Genomic DNA, 15,351 nt, shown 5'->3' with positions numbered 1-15,351 from the left:
TCGACACTGTCAGAATTTGAGAATTTTCTCCTATGTGAACGGATTTTGATAAATGTCACAACTTGTCAAAACGAAACGTCAAGCTAATTTTAAAGGTTTTAAGCGATTTGGAGCCTTTAAGGGGCTCGTCGAACAAAAAAATGTATTCAACTCGTTTGTGTGTAAATTAGGCCTTTTTGGCACTCGTGGGCCTTTAAAACGCTCGTTTCACTCGCGTTTTAAAATGGCCCACGCGTGCCAAAAAAGACCCAATTTACACACAAACCCGTCAAATAAACTACTATTATTAGTTGACTTCCATAAAAAATAAATAGTCTCAATTAAAGGAATGCTTAATTACTTTACATTTGTATCATTTTTATATTGGACCGGCTATATGTTTTTTAGGTAAATTGTCAAGAGTGAATTCCTCAGAAGAAGATGAATTATTTAGTTAATTACTCTGCTGTGTTTAACACAACAATGAGGTGAGATTCCTCTTGACAAACGTCAACGCATAATAGTTATAATATAAGTGTAAAAAGTTATCCTTTATTTATACGAGGTACGAGAGTATTTTAAAGGATGTGAGTGCAATAAAGGAACTTTTTAGACGTATGTAATATTTTATCTACGATCATAACGTTTTACTTTTAAAGTAATTAATTTATTTGAGATTTTTTAAATTGACATTTCCAACAAATTGTATTATTTAATTGTGACAGTTCTGTGCAATAAAAATTATTGCACAGTTCAGTCAGCTCACTAAACGGCAACTTTGACAACGATTTTCAATGCAAAAAGTGCCTATACTTTTTACACGATCTTATTCAGTATAACTCAAACAACAAAAAAAAAAAAGAGGAAAAATGATATTTACCGCCTTCCTTATAAAATCTTTACTTTTACAACTTTGAATGTAACAATATAAAATGTGGTACATGAAAATGCATTAAATTACTTATGGAAGGAATGATATTCTAATTCAGGACCTAGTATACTTTCCCCATATGTGCAGCATGAACACTGAGGCAATGAACAAGAGGGACATCACAAGAACTGGAACTGGCCCTCTGCAAGAACCTCATTAAATAACACCACAAATGTAGGTTTCACCTGACTTACACTTTGATTCCTGGAGAATCATCAGTGTAGAACCTCCACATGCCCCCAGAACCCGCGCCCGTGTTTCGTGTCCTGGCTGCCGTCGTCGTGGTGGTCTTCCTCTGTCTAACGGTACCGCCGGTGCTGGATCTGGGGGCCACGGCTTTCGACGGGGACCTTCCACCAGATCCCACGGTGGTGGCGCTCGCTGGGGCAGGCTGAAATCGCCCCCATTCAACAAATCTGACACAAACCCTTAGTGTTAACTTACCATGATAGTGTTCGAGTAAGTGGAACGACCGGACTGACTGTACGAAAGCGACACGTGAACTGATTTTTGTGTTTCGAGGGACGAAAGCTGTCCAACCGCAGACACGTCGACAAACGTCAGCCGACTTGTCACCGTTGCCAACCTGAGCGAGCTGAATGGCAGTCGGCGTCGTCAGGTTGGCGGTACAGTTGTCACTTGTATTTGTTATGCTGCGCAACGGGTTGACAGGTGACATTTTGACATATGATACTCATGATTGACATTTATACAAAAATTATAAATAATGTATTATTTGGCGAAATTCTGTCGGATTTGTATAAAAACGGGTGTAAAATTATTGGACATAAACACCGTCGACTTTGATTATGTGACGTTTAGTGAGAAACTCGAGTTATGCACGAAAATGGTAAATGTGTCCAAGGATTTGTGACACCTCTGGTGACCTATTGATTTTTTTCAGGTTATCAACAGGGAAAGTTTATCAACACAGATTTGTTTACAGTGCGTGAAAAAATTACGAATGTCTTACGATTTTCAGAACATGTGCAAACAATCAACCAAGATCTTGCAAGGATATTTGACAGAACTCATCAGCACTTCGAACAAAATCAGCCCCGAAACTTTTGTAAATTCCGAGTTGAGAGTCACTCTGAGCCCCCTGTGTAAAAATGTGTTCAAACGGAAGCGCATCACGAAAATACAGCGCTGTTCTCTGCTCAAGAAGCTGCTGATGTCACGAAAGAACTGCATGAGGAAGGAGAAGGGGCCGCCGAAGAAGAAACGAGAGGTGAAGTCTGTCCACAAGGGGGGGTTGCGCAGCATCATCGACTTCACGCGGAACTACGACTTCGGCTACAAGATCGACGGCAACCACAACAACTGTCTCCTGAGCGACGCCACTCCCCTCACCAAACTCGCCAACTTCACCAACACCTTCTTCATCAACAACTTCGCCGAGTTCCGCAACACGATACTCTACATAATCGAGAACAAAGACAGCTTGTCGGAGAGCGACGACGACGACGACATGTTCGACAGCTACATCCCCGAGCCGGGCGAGGTCAAGTGCGAGGAGGTGGTCGTCGAGCCCGATATCAAGATCAAGACGGAGTTCGACTACGACGACTGCGAGACCGCCTTCTCGTGCAACTACTACGTCGAGACCTCGTACAGCGACACTGAGTGCAAGAAGGAGAACTTCGAGGCGGAGGACAACCCGATCAAGCAGGAGCCGGCCGAGTACCAGGAGCAGCCGCACAACTCGGTGCAGATGCTGGACAAGTTGGTGGGCAACCTGGGTCAGCAGCGCAGGGCGTTCTCGCATCACAGTGTGCGGTGTCGAACTAGGGGCAACCCTTACATCAACCCCAAACTGAAACAGCAGTTCCAGTTCAAAAGTTTCCAGTGTGAGAAATGCAATCGTTATTTCAAAAGTCCCGGCTATCTCAAGGCTCACGTCTCGAAAATACATTCTTGAGCTTGCCATTGCTTGTAAAGTACGTTTCTTTAGCAGGTCGAGTGGCGCCCTCTGGCGGACCAGAAGCGCCTCCCCAGAATCATTTCTTTTCGCACGGAGAAATTTCGTCGACGGTATCGACGAATGGGTTTTTGTTGGTCGATCGCACGAAAGAAGAAATCTCTCTTTCGGTCCGAACGAACCGAGCCGGGACTAGTTTAATTGGGATCGCAGGATCCCCGATCCATTCGAAATTTGCCGTTCTAGAGAAATTCTCATTAAATTAGTTACAGTTTTTGAAGCGTTGATTGTTGCGAGTGAAACCGTTTACCTTTCACTTTACGTACTACAAAGCGACACCGAATGGTAGGAGTTTGATTTGACGAGGCAAAAAAAGTGCAGTAAAGGTTTCGTGATTGTTGTTGCTAACTTTGCTGAGGAAACGTGTTGGATCAGCGGCCGGAGGCGGCGCCGCAGACGAACGAGCAGGTAACATGGGTCGCGTGCGCCTCCGGTCGGTGGCGACCTTGTAAATATTTCTTGTTCATATTTATGGCTTGAGCGCATCTCGCGTTTTCCAATTGACATGTTACTCGGCCCACCTGGCGGGCCAGTTTACTGTAGCGTTTCTATGACTAATGTTAGATTTAAGCCTTTTTCGGCGAGGTGAATTCCGCGTCATCGTCGTCCTAATCCGAATTTATAGATGTGTGAGTAAGTGTAAACAAGCTAGGATAGTGCATCGTAATCAAAATCAGTATTGCAATATTGCCAAGCATCGAAATTCTATTCAAACATTGGTGTCTGTTGTTAGATTATATTTTTGATATTATTCAACACTTTTTACGTGAACTTTTGTTTTATTAAATTGTTAATTGTTTTATATGATTTTTATATATTTTTTTAATTAGCGTCAGGAAATAAACTTATTTTGAGTCGGTGTTGGTTTGAATTCGGCGCCACCGAGCCGCCATCTTGCCACATTGCCCGCTACCCGAACGGGTTGCGGTGTGCACAAGAGCCGGCCCGTTCATGATCATACGCGAAATTTACGGCTTCGAAAATAATTTTTCGAAAGATTGGCGGTGCTGGTTCGCCGCACTTATTTTTAAATCTCGCACAAAGCCAGTTCTTTATTTAGCATTTTGAATGTGGCGCGTTTCCGGAGTGACGCTGCGCGTGCGCGTCGAAATTTCGCAGTCGCATTGCGTGCAGCGAACCAGCTGTGCCAGTTGCGTCTGATTTTAATAAATAACTAGAAAATAATTACAAGGTAATTACTTGTAATTAGGCCTTGACCCTTCTAACAGAGTAGGCAGTAGTGATCCCGCTAACCGGCCCCCTTGCCCGACCAGTCACCGCTAAAATTACTTCTTCACTCAAAAGTTTTTACAATGAGTCACTCGCTTTTTGTCCTTTTTACAGCTAACATTTTCCATTGTTACTTTTTCAGGACAAAATTCACAAATCCGCGAAGCGAAAATGTCCCTGGGCATCTCGTCCCGCCTCAAACACCCCAAGAAGCACGAACTGATCAAATCCCACAGTCAGGCCCAAATTCTCGCCAACAAGCTCAGGCAGGATGGGGTACTGACGACAGGTACGCGTACGCCAGCTTCCGTAAAAAAACCCACATTTTTTTCCGAGTCCTGACCTGTCGTGTCGTTATCTTATCTCGCTTTGTTTTCTCGTTCAAGTGGAAAATGTTCTGCAAGCCGTCGATCAAGTGGCCGCGCTGCTCGCGTCGAGCCTCACCGACCCCAACATCTCCTACAAGGACAGCATCATAAATCTGTGCCAACATTTGAAGGTAAGGCGTTGTCGAGTGGCGACACCTTGACTGGCTCGGTTAACAGGTGTATGGCGCCTATTTGGAAATCTTGTACAAGGAGCAGCTCGACCACGCATTTAAGATTTTCCGGGACAAAGCCCAGGACGACATCCGAGTCGACCTTCTCTCACGACTGCACTTGCTCGAATTAATCGAACTCCGAGCGAAAGGATGGAAGGGTACCGAAGTCATGAACCAGTATTACAGGAAGAAAGTCAACCAATACTCACAGGTGAGGTCTCCCACACGTAATCCGGGGTCGGGTGCGCGTCACGTGCTGCGCATGTGACGCGCCGACTCCGATTGGCCAAAATCCTTCATCTGACCTGACTGACTACTCTACGTTATTTTCGATTATTCGTCTCTATTTTGTCGTGAGGTTTAAAGTCGGTAATGCAGATTTTCCACTTGTCGACGTCACAAGTTTCGTGTGACGGAAATGGCCTCCGAAGGGCTCCAACTGGGCCCCCGTCGGGATGGCGTTGACGCTCCGGTGTTTCCAGATTGACATGTCCGACTCTGCGACCAGCCTGAGCGAATCGATGTGTTCAATGATGTCGATGTCGGCCTCTCCGCCTCTTCTGGGGCCCGGTGAAGTGCTCAAGCCGTCAGGCAAGTTCAGTAAGCCGACGAGAATACCGGGTAAGAAGTACTGTAAGGATGAGGTGGTCATCCGGAACGCCGACTCAGGTAAAGGTAGGTACCGGGACTTGTCCAGACAAAAATGTCGACAACATTGGGGATTTTACAAGAAACTGTGTTTGTTATTTATAGTAATGGGTATCAAAGGAAGGCGTGTTCATATGATCGAAGAGCTTAGTGAAACGATCATTTCGTTTCAGCGAGGTAAATCGCTTCAAACACAATGCTCGCTTGTCTTGTTTAACGAGTTACTTCGCACTAAATCTATGTTTTCGTTTTTAATTTTTTTATAATTATTTAACTCGTCTTCGAGAGACTAATTATCACACTGACAGACGTATGACTTCCTCACATCCTGTGTATGTGATTGGCCAGTTGCGAGTCGAGTGGGTGGAGTCTGGAATCCCACCAATAACGTTTGAATGTTTTGATCCTAACACACGTCAGTCAGTACAGTGCTTGACCGTCACCATTCATTTTTTTTGTTTTTGTTTAATTAGACGTAATACTCTAAAAAGGGCATGATCGCAATAATAATTTCATCATCTGTGTGCGTTTTGTACTGTAAATTGTAACAGGAATGGCTTGATTTCAAGTCGTTCGTAATGGTTTGCGTTAACGTAAAATTATTTCAGTCAATCCGGGTGCTAAGGAGAGACTGGTTCAGATCACCGGCGCCAACGAAGAGAGTATCAAGTGAGTCGAGCGGAATTTCTTTTCGGTTCCGTTTTGTGATCGGTCAATTTCAGTCACGCTAAGCAGCTAATCGAAGACACGATCCGACGGAACGCCTCCCCTGTCAGAGAACACGAGATGGCGGTCGGCGGTCCTCTGACGGGTTCCAGTTCTAGCATCAACTCTTCCGCTTCTGATGATAGTGCTCTGCCATCGTCAGCCAGAGCATCGAGAGCGCTGATGCACAGTTTGAGCACGAACGACGCCAACATCGGCGAATACAAGTACAGCGTTGTCACGGGTGGTTACACCATCAAGATCACCGGAGATAACCTCGATCTGGTTCGGGTGAGTGGTGAGTGGAGGTCACAGCGATCCGCCACTGTCGACGTTCCCGTTGTAGACGAGCAAATTGGTCTTGGAGGAGTACTTTTCCGGGGAACCGATCCACGAACAGTTCTACAGTTTTGACAGTCTGCCGCAGCCCATCGTCGCGGGGGTGGAGGACGGACCGCTGTCGCCGCCCGAGTCGCTGCCCTCCCCCGGAGTCATCACAAACGGACAGAGCGACGAGTCAGGTAAAGGTTAGTCGGCCACACTGTCCATCATTCTGTAGTCGTATAGTGTAAATTGGGATTGAAATAAACTGTTTTCGTTTCTACATCGCTCTTTTCGATTTAACTCCTCCGTCGGGGGTGCCAGCACAGACGCACCGTCATCCGCAATCATCCATTCCGAGACTTGCGGCTTCAGTTGAGCCGAAATAGGCGCTCTGGAGCCCCCGCTCGACCCTTTCTAACACTGTCCAAACTCTTCTAGATGGAAGAGTGAAGCTGCGCAAGCCGCACATGCCGATCGAAGAGATCATGAAGGGTAAAGCGGCGTCCATCGAACAAATGCCAAAGAACGCGCTGGTCTACACCATCGAATTCATGGCCCACCTGGCCATGTCGCCGTTATGTCTGACGGTGCCGAACGATTGGGAGCGAATCTCGAGGGATTACCCGTTCCTGGTTCGCAACGTAAGCGATTGTGGTGTTTTGATTTTTTTTGTAGGAGTTGACGGCGACTTCTTTTGCAGACGGTGGAGACGTTCGATGCCAAACAGTATCTGTCCACGCGCACGGGCGAACCCACTTGCGTGTTGAGCGCCGACGAGGTCGAAGCGGCGGACGTTTGACACAAACACCGCACACTCACGAATTTCTAAGAGAAGCAATTTTCGTTTCCTCCGTATTATCACAGAACGAGGTTTTTTTTTTCGGGCTCAATATCTTTATTAACTTAGACTAGTGGAACAGACAAAATATAAAAAAAAAGTTTTATACTCTATGGATAGTTGCCTATTTTTCGTATAAAGTTTGTAACATTTTTTTGTATGTTTAGATGTTTAAAAACTTGGACAAGTTTTTTAAAAAAAGTTTGATGTGTTGTGTTTTTTGACAAGAGTTTAAAGTTGTTGGTTTAGTAGAGGAATATCTATTAACTTTACTTAAGAATAAAACACAAAAAAAGAGACTACTTATTTTTAGTATGTGACTGACTTTACTAATAATCTCTTAGCCGAATCGTTCATCTCAACTATTTAAATACTTTTATTTAATTCATGTGATCATCTGTAATCATTGTGTAAGGCGGTTTCTATGTGAAGATTATTGATAAGTAGTTCTGGCATAGGTTAATGGAACTAGTGATATTTCTGACGATGAGTTTACACAATTATGATACTCATTGGAACGAATAACGTGTCGACAACACGAATTACCTATTTGTAGCGTTTTTTTTCTTGTTATGGCGGATTTGTTTATGTTTTGTTATTTTATTTTGTAACCAATCTGGTCATTTCTCGACTGTTACCTGTAACCCAGAAGTATTGTTTTTTTTATTGTCTAATATTATTTATCTTATAGAAAAGTTACCGATTAATGATTTTAATTTTGCTTTGTTCTTTTCTTACAATAAAGTTGATCAAGGAAAACAGCAATTTTTGTCTTTTCCTCTTCTGTTCTTAAATTTTCCAAAGCCTGCTATTATAGAACCCACTCCGCTTTACAACAAAGATCATCTGGCAACGTCGGATTGGATAATAGACAAAGACAATGTAAAAGCACACAAAAATTAAACGAATCACAAAGTACGGTTCGCAACACCTAAATAAACGTCTCGGATTACTTTTTGTTTTGAACTTTTTGGCCGACAACCGGAGCAATTTTTTCGAAACCCGTTGGCTAATAACAAGGATAATCAATCATCCTCGAGCGGAAAGTCGCGTCTTTCGGCTAATGATCTCGTCGAGACTTTGGTTTGACCGGTTTGACACTTGACGTTTGGTCGTTTTTCCATCTAGCAGGCTCGAGTCAAACGTCAACATTATGTCAAATTCGCGAGGGCGTCCGCCCCCACGCCATTTCCCTTTTATTTCGTGTTTTCCAGACTTGTTTTGCTTATTTAAATGTTCGCGCATAATTTTTCATTCGCGCCTTGTTCGGCCTGTCACAAACATTACCCCCACCCTTTCGATATCGTTGATCAAAAAAGCTCCCTTCAATATAAAAGTTGTGCACGTGCCGAGCTTATTTTGTTAAATTTGAGTGTTGTTATGTATTTTTAAGTTGCGAAACCGCCGGATAAGGATGGTTCAGGTATGTGTCGACCGATTCCGATGGAAAAAAGCCGTCGGAACGGCTTAAAAATCGCTATTCGCAGATGTAAAAACTACCCTCGATTTTTTCTGTCAAGCTTTTGATATAAAAGATGGCGAACAGATTTTTATGCAAATGGACCCCATTTTTCATCTCGACGAAAATTAATATTTCTCGGGGAAAATTCGCGAGCTCTTCAATAACAAACGTGGCATCCACCTAACCTCGAAATTGACAAAATTAATTGTTTATTTGAGTTTTTTTCGGTTTCAGGCTCCCGATATCGGTGTGGGTCACAGGGACTTGCCCCAGGCGCTAGTTTTGTTGAACGAAATGAACGTCAGTGCACAACACGTGGCTTCTTTAGTCGACAACATGATACAAAAAGTCCGCAAAGGCGAACTGTCCACCGACCAGGGTCTTAGTTTTTTAGAAATGAAGTACAACATGTTGCTCAGCTACCTGATCAACTTAACTTTCGTGGTGTTGCGCAAGTGTTCGGGGGAGAAGATCGAAGGGGATCCTTGCATCGACAGACTGATCGAAATACGGACGGTGTTGGAGAAGATCAGACCAATCGACCACAAACTCAAATATCAAATAGACAAGCTCGTCAAGACTGCCGTCACTGGAACCAACGCCAACGACCCCACCACGTTCAGACCGAATCCGGAAAATCTCATTGACGGCTCGGAGAGCGACGACGATTCGGACGCCAAGGAAAAGAGCAAGAGCGACGTCTACGTGCCCCCCAAGCTCTCGGCGGTGCACTACGCCGGTAATACGTCTGTCGAAATTTTTCTGTCCATTTTCGTCAACAATTTTCTTTTTAGGCGATGAGACGGCGCAAGAGCGCAGCAAGAGGATGCAAGAACGCACCAAGAAACACATGTTGTCGTCGTCGATAATGCAGGACTTGCGGGAGGAGTACTTGGACGCGCCGGTCGAGGTGTCGCAGACGAGTCGCGCGCAGCAGATCCTCTCCAAGCAGCAGCAGGAGCGCGAGGAGTACGAGGAGGAGTACATGACGAGGTTGCCGGTCAGCAAGTCGGAGAAGCACAAGAGACGGCAGTTGACTACGATCGGCAGCCTCGGCGACGAGCTGACCAGTTTCGGAGCCACCCCCAAGTCCGGCGGCAAGAGGAAACGGAAACGTCCGATCAAATCAAAAGGGAAGAGTTTCAAACGGAAACGTTTCCATTGATCATCGCGTTGTTCAATTGGTGGACGTCGGTGCGGGCGCGGCGCACGGGTCCCGGTGTTGACCCTTGAGGGACGCCGCCCGCGCCCGTACCGGTGCCAACCGGATTAAATCAAGAGCTTGAAACCCCAGTTGCCTACGGTGACCTTATGATTTCGAACGTTTTTCTCATTGTCAAATTCAAAATTGTGTAGATGATTAGGGTTAATGGGAGTTGTGTTCTTTGTTTTTCGTGTACTGGACTGTTCGGCATGCACTTTGGATGTTTTTCGCATTGAGTTCGTTCATTGTTTATAGTCGTCATGATATAGACTGAAAGTATTTTTACATGATGTTATCAAAACTGTTGCTCTACATTCTCATATTTAAGGATTAATAATATTTTACATGAGACACTTTTTCACGGTTGCAAAATAATAAAAATGTAAAATGTTAAAATACAGACTGTAATGGAACAGTAGGTAATTTTTGTACTTGAACGTAGTTTCAAAATATTTTCTAGGGTTCGCATTAAATCGGTGGAACTGCGTTAAGTACGTTCCCAATTGCCTTGTACAGGTTATATTATCGTTGTTAACGTTAACCACAGTTTATTTTTCAGACTGGATTATTATTATTATTATCGGTTGTTGAACGATTAAATCTACAATCGCAGTTTCGGTTAATTTCCACGTTGTTATTCGACATTTCTTTGTTGTTATTTTCTTTATTATTCGTGTTTTGTTGGGTTTGCAACGTTGCCACGGCTCACCCCCTCCAGGTGGCGTGTTTTTCGTCTCGTCTTGTGTTTTAGTTGTAGTGATATGTTATTAAACTAGATATAAAAATGTATTCAGTAGCTCATGTCCTTTGGTGTACTCGTATTTCGTAGAATGTTTAGGTACGCTACTGAAATTGACAAAAATTCTCAGCTCAAAAATTGATAATGTATCGTTCGTCATAGGTTATAAGTTTATGGCTTTAATCAGTTTCATTATACATTTTTATTTGTAGACATGAATTTTTTTTTAATATATATTTTTTTCTTACTCTGTTGGTATTCCTTCGGCGTTGGTGTAAGTCCCGGTCATGGGGTTGTAAGACACCCACCGAAAAGACTTGTGTTTGCGCAGTTGGCAAGTCACAGAGTCGAAGTTCTCGCCGTAAAACTTGTCCGAACTGAGATAAGGCTGCTCGTGGCGGTACTTCCGATTCTGCATGAAGGGGATCTTGGGGAAGGCCAACTGAAACACGCGAACAAATCAAACGAGACTCTCCACGTACGTTTCCGCACCGACTCTTTGCATGACGTAAGGCTTGGGGAGTTGATAGCTGTGCTGCATCGTCGTCAGGAACTCGTCGGAACAAACCGTTGGACAGTTATTTTCGGCCAAGTCGGTCGAACAGTCGGCGTCGCTAAATGACAAAACATATTTTATCCTTGTTGATAAAGAAGTCGCCGCGAAAGTACTCGGTGTAGGTGTAGTAGTTCTTCATGAGCTTGTCGTTCTGCATCTTGTCCTTGATGAACACTTGCTCGAGCATGTCGCGAGTGGTGGTCCTGTAGGAGTCGTCATCCTTGGTCCCGAGCCTGTGGTAGTGCGACAGGAAGTAGTTGACTTTGCCTTGACAGTAAGGGTCGACGTCGACAGGGTGGTGCTCGAGGAGTTCTTGCCATTGCTCGACCTTCACCCCCTCCGAGTACGAATTCTTGGTGTAGATGATTTGCGGCTTACGGCTGTGCGTCGGTAGGCGTTCCGGAGCCTCGAGCCTGAAGGGGGGCATTTTGAAAACCGTCAAGTTGAAAATGGCGCGCGTTATGTTGGCAACACTGGTGCGGTTGGTAGCGAGGCAACGTGAACTTGTTCTAGAACGTCCGCCATTTTGTCGTATCGATTGATCGTTGTGTTTTTACATCGAAGTTGCACGTCAATTGCGCCCTTTTTACAATTTTGGTGTCGTTAACGTAGTTTGGAATTTAGAACTGCACCGTGAAGCCCTCCGAAATGGCCGAAGACTTGGACGTGGAGGCTATGCTCGAAGCTCCATATAAGAAAGATGTAAGTCCGGTTTATTTTTAGACCGTTTATCACTCTGTAAGTTGTGTTAATATTTACTGTAGCAATGTAAATTGTGGGGTCGACTGGTTGCGCCCGCAGGGTCGGAGCCGGACCCGTTCGCAGTTTGCATTGTCCTTTCTGATTCTTGTATGTATGGCTCTTACATCACCTCCTAATTTTATATTTTAGACGTATGAGGTATATTTCGGGCTAACGACGCCTTCACGTATACAACTCAGGTACTGAATATCCTAGTTTAAGTCTATAATTAAATTTAGGGTGTTTTTTCATTTCACTTGATAACGTAGGCCGGTCCCTGTTGGCTAAATAACGACCAGAGTCAGCCCCCAAGCCCCGTTCTTTAGCCAACGGTCGCAATCGTTCAAATTACTTAGCTTGAATTTTCGTGGTTCATATACTTTTGTTGGTTTTTGTATGTCGTGTTGCTGATCGGTAATTTCTCGCCATAGGGCTGCTGTATGGACTTCCCGCAATCACCGTCCTGACTACTACCAATCACCCGATTGGTAAACGCCTCATTTTAGTATGACACAAAGGTGGACTTGTTGGAATGTAAAAACAAAGTACATACATGTTTTTTTATAACAACCTAAATTAATAGTCTTGAAAGAGCGGTCGTTGGGTTTTGGCCGTGGCACTCATTTCATTTCCTTGCACGTTTTGTGTTGACACTTTCGTTTTGGTTGGTTTTTTTATTTTGTTTTTGTCTTGTGAATGGGCCAAGACCCAACATAATCGGCCAAATTTGACAACATTGCAATGTTCATTGCATGTCAGTCAAGAAATGATTGAAGGATATGGTCTTATTCGGTGTATTTTTTCAGAAGTATTGATCTGGATCAAGTTTTTCCGCCACGTTCCTTTGTTAAGTCTGCACGACGGTAAGTCTAGTTCCGGCTAGACGACTGTTAAGTTTCAGCAAAATGTCCGACAAATTAAACGGCGACACCCCCACTTATTTTAGATCTAGGCTAATGAACTACTTAAGTCATTTCGACGACGTCCGCTTTCACGTTTTTACAAAAGTAAACAACGCGTCGACCCCACCGTTGCCACCTCGTCTTTTGTGAAAACGTAAAAGCCGAGAATTTTTTTTTTTGTAAAACGTTATTATAATAAGTATGTCTGTCTTTCAATACAACTGGTAAGTTGTGACCAATCATACACAAATAATTAATGCCATCTGTTTTCGCCACCTGCGCGGTCCTCTTCACTTTGTTGCTGTTCGTAGGAAGAAGTCAATGGCAAAATCAAAGAGAACGGAGATTCGCGGAGACATCGCAACTCGGAGTAAGTTGAATATTTTTGTTTGTCGATACGTCGAGAGTCGGCACGATAGATTGAATTTGTTTATTTTATTGTAGTAAAAAACGCCGCAGTTCGAGCAGGAATCGTCGCAGCAGGAGTCGGACGCCGCGCGACAAGCGCCGCAGCGGTGACAAGGACCGTCGCAGGAGCAAGAGCCGCGACAGGAACCGCGCCGCGAGGGACCTGCGCAGGTCGCGCTCCAAAGACCGCAGGTCCAAGTCCAAAGACAGAAGGTCGCGATCCAAGGACAAGAGGAGCAGATCCCGCGACAGAAAAGAAAAAGACAGACGCAATCGACGAAGCCGCAGCAGAGAGCGCAAACGTTCGGTGTCGAAAAAGCGCTCGCCCTCGCCCGTGCCGATCAAACCGCCCTTCGGCAGGAGGCCCAGGTCACCTCTGGGGCTGCGGTCGAACTCGCCAGTGGAAGAGCTGAGTCCCGAGGAGAGAGACGCCAGAACGGTGTTCGTGATGCAACTATCGCAGCGAATCCGCGCCAGGGATCTCGAGGAGTTTTTCAGTTCGGTCGGTAAAGTGAGGGACGTGCGGTTGATCGTTTGTAATAAAACCAGGAGGTTCAAGGGGATCGCATATATCGAGTTTAAAGATCCGGAAAGTGTGGCCTTGGTAAGGACGAATAGCGGGGTCTCGAGGGTGACCCTTGCCCAACTCCAACTTCACTATAATTATTTTTTTCTGTAGGCGTTAGGACTGTCTGGTCAAAAACTGTTGGGCGTGCCCATCATCGTGCAACACACGCAAGCGGAGAAGAACAGAATGGGCAATTCCATGCCCAACATGATGCCCAAAGGCATGACGGGACCGATGCGACTCTACGTCGGCTCGTTGCACTTCAACATCACGGAAGAGATGCTGAGGGGGATATTCGAGCCTTTCGGCAAAATAGACAACATCCAGTTGATCATGGACCCGGAAACCGGACGGTCCAAGGGTTACGGATTTATCGCGGTGAGTTCCAGTTTCGAGAAAAGGGAGTGTTGTTACAGATTCCGTTTTGTTTCTTTTCAGTTCCACAATTGCGAGGACGCAAAGAAGGCTTTGGAGCAGTTGAACGGGTTCGAGTTGGCAGGGAGGCCGATGAAAGTCGGAAATGTGACGGAAAGATTGGACCTGCAGCAGCAGGGACCTTCCATATTAGATTCGGACGAGTTGGATCGGTCGGGAATAGACTTGGGTGCGACGGGGAGGTTGCAATTGATGTTCAAATTGGCAGAGGGGGCGGGGATGCAAGTACCACAAGCCGCCGCCAACGCGTTGAGCATAGCGACAGGTCAACCTGTGGTGCCACAAGTACAAACGAATTCGACGCCACCCATAGCCACGCAGTGTTTCATGTTGAGCAACATGTTCGATCCGGCGACGTAAGTCACGCGTTTTTCGATTTGGCACCTTTAATTGTTTTTTTTTTCGTTCGCAGGGAGTCCAATCAAAATTGGGACGTGGAAATTCGGGACGATGTCATAGAAGAGTGCAACAAACATGGTGGTGTGTTACACGTGTACGTGGATAAGGGGTCGCCGCAAGGCAACGTGTACGTCAAGTGTCCGTCGATAGCGACGGCGGTGGCGTCTGTCAATTCTTTACATGGACGGTGGTTTGCCGGGCGGGTGATCACCGCAGCTTACGTACCCTTGTTGAATTATCATTCGCTGTTTCCCGATGCTATGACGGCGGCGCAATTGCTATTGCCATCCAATAGAAAGTAGTTTTATTCTTCAGATATAATTGTATTGTATCAATATTATTATTTGTAATAAATCTGCATCCTGTATGTAGGTATTTTATAATCAATACGTCAAGTGACTTTTTAGGACATAGTCGAGGGGACAAGGGTTTATGAAGTAAGCCAACAAGATGCAAGAAGATTGTATAGCCGATTACGATTTAGTATGTAAAAAGATTACACAATAAAATTTGACGTTTTAACTTTTTTGACCGTTCTTTTGCAAAATGACGTTCAAGTATGGTAACAGGTTTCTGGAACTTCATACTGCCAATTGTTATTACGTAAGGTATTAACTTGTCGACGTTACTTGTTATATTTTTTTGTGTTAACAACAATAGCTAACAATAAAAAATTCGTCACCTCAATTCTATTCGATACCTAAATGAAAGAATGGTAGAGAATTAGCTTGGTTGCTGTTTTAAATTGGAGGAAGAATCT

At 44.7% G+C, this 15,351-nt stretch overlaps 6 protein-coding genes across 14 annotated transcripts; 4 read left to right on the top strand and 2 right to left on the bottom strand.

Annotated features, from left to right (window-relative positions):
* Window positions 1–863: 863 nt before the first annotated feature.
* Sec61beta (Sec61 translocon subunit beta) lies at window positions 864–1,491 on the bottom strand. The gene is made up of 3 exons (XM_069049821.1): window positions 1,355–1,491; window positions 1,105–1,301; window positions 864–1,052 (listed from the first exon to the last, which is right to left on the bottom strand). The coding sequence occupies exons 1-3, from the start codon at window positions 1,355–1,357 to the stop codon at window positions 965–967; spliced, it is 288 nt and encodes a 95-aa protein (XP_068905922.1). The 5' UTR covers window positions 1,358–1,491; the 3' UTR covers window positions 864–964.
* A 121-nt stretch (window positions 1,492–1,612) lies between these two features.
* On the top strand, window positions 1,613–3,748 carry LOC138132315 (uncharacterized). The gene is made up of 2 exons (XM_069049799.1): window positions 1,613–1,760; window positions 1,815–3,748. The coding sequence occupies exons 1-2, from the start codon at window positions 1,638–1,640 to the stop codon at window positions 2,829–2,831; spliced, it is 1,140 nt and encodes a 379-aa protein (XP_068905900.1). The 5' UTR covers window positions 1,613–1,637; the 3' UTR covers window positions 2,832–3,748.
* Window positions 3,749–3,941: 193 nt separating this feature from the next.
* On the top strand, window positions 3,942–7,936 carry mxt (Eukaryotic translation initiation factor mextil). Of its 3 annotated transcripts, none has more exons than XM_069049796.1 (11): window positions 3,942–4,083; window positions 4,264–4,410; window positions 4,508–4,620; window positions 4,667–4,873; window positions 5,145–5,337; window positions 5,416–5,487; window positions 5,919–5,979; window positions 6,033–6,306; window positions 6,362–6,536; window positions 6,778–6,980; window positions 7,040–7,936. In XM_069049796.1, the coding sequence occupies exons 2-11, from the start codon at window positions 4,293–4,295 to the stop codon at window positions 7,136–7,138; spliced, it is 1,515 nt and encodes a 504-aa protein (XP_068905897.1). In that variant the 5' UTR covers window positions 3,942–4,083; window positions 4,264–4,292; the 3' UTR covers window positions 7,139–7,936. The 3 variants fall into 3 exon arrangements, with proteins under 3 accessions (XP_068905897.1, XP_068905896.1, XP_068905898.1); XM_069049795.1 differs by having other exon boundaries at window positions 6,362–6,542; XM_069049797.1 differs by lacking the exon at window positions 5,416–5,487 and having other exon boundaries at window positions 6,362–6,542.
* Window positions 7,937–8,333: 397 nt separating this feature from the next.
* On the top strand, window positions 8,334–13,151 carry LOC138132319 (neuroguidin). 7 transcript variants are annotated; one of them, XR_011160049.1, is made up of 5 exons: window positions 8,334–8,600; window positions 8,874–9,378; window positions 9,434–11,840; window positions 12,030–12,079; window positions 12,311–13,151. XR_011160049.1 is itself a non-coding variant. In XM_069049805.1 (3 exons), the coding sequence occupies exons 1-3, from the start codon at window positions 8,592–8,594 to the stop codon at window positions 9,802–9,804; spliced, it is 885 nt and encodes a 294-aa protein (XP_068905906.1). In that variant the 5' UTR covers window positions 8,334–8,591; the 3' UTR covers window positions 9,805–13,151. The 7 variants fall into 7 exon arrangements, 1 of the variants encoding a protein (XP_068905906.1); XR_011160053.1 differs by having other exon boundaries at window positions 9,434–12,424; window positions 12,686–12,742; window positions 13,093–13,151; XR_011160054.1 differs by lacking the exon at window positions 12,030–12,079 and having other exon boundaries at window positions 12,686–13,151.
* Window positions 10,742–11,565, bottom strand: LOC138132326 (uncharacterized). Its single transcript, XM_069049817.1, has 3 exons — window positions 11,252–11,565; window positions 11,079–11,196; window positions 10,742–11,024 (listed from the first exon to the last, which is right to left on the bottom strand). The coding sequence occupies exons 1-3, from the start codon at window positions 11,563–11,565 to the stop codon at window positions 10,827–10,829; spliced, it is 630 nt and encodes a 209-aa protein (XP_068905918.1). The 3' UTR covers window positions 10,742–10,826.
* On the top strand, window positions 11,700–15,117 carry Caper (RNA-binding protein 39-like protein Caper). The gene is made up of 6 exons (XM_069049794.1): window positions 11,700–11,840; window positions 13,093–13,151; window positions 13,226–13,793; window positions 13,869–14,135; window positions 14,196–14,548; window positions 14,605–15,117. Exons 1-6 carry the CDS (start codon window positions 11,787–11,789, stop codon window positions 14,891–14,893), a joined length of 1,590 nt encoding a protein of 529 aa, XP_068905895.1. The 5' UTR covers window positions 11,700–11,786; the 3' UTR covers window positions 14,894–15,117.
* The last annotated feature ends 234 nt before the right edge of the window (window positions 15,118–15,351 follow it).

Source organism: Tenebrio molitor, chromosome 5 (assembly GCF_963966145.1).
Source record: "Tenebrio molitor chromosome 5, icTenMoli1.1, whole genome shotgun sequence".
Taxonomy (NCBI): Eukaryota; Metazoa; Arthropoda; class Insecta; order Coleoptera; family Tenebrionidae; genus Tenebrio; species Tenebrio molitor.
Note: the sequence above shows the minus strand (reverse complement) of the source record. Positions and strands in the feature narration are given on the sequence as shown.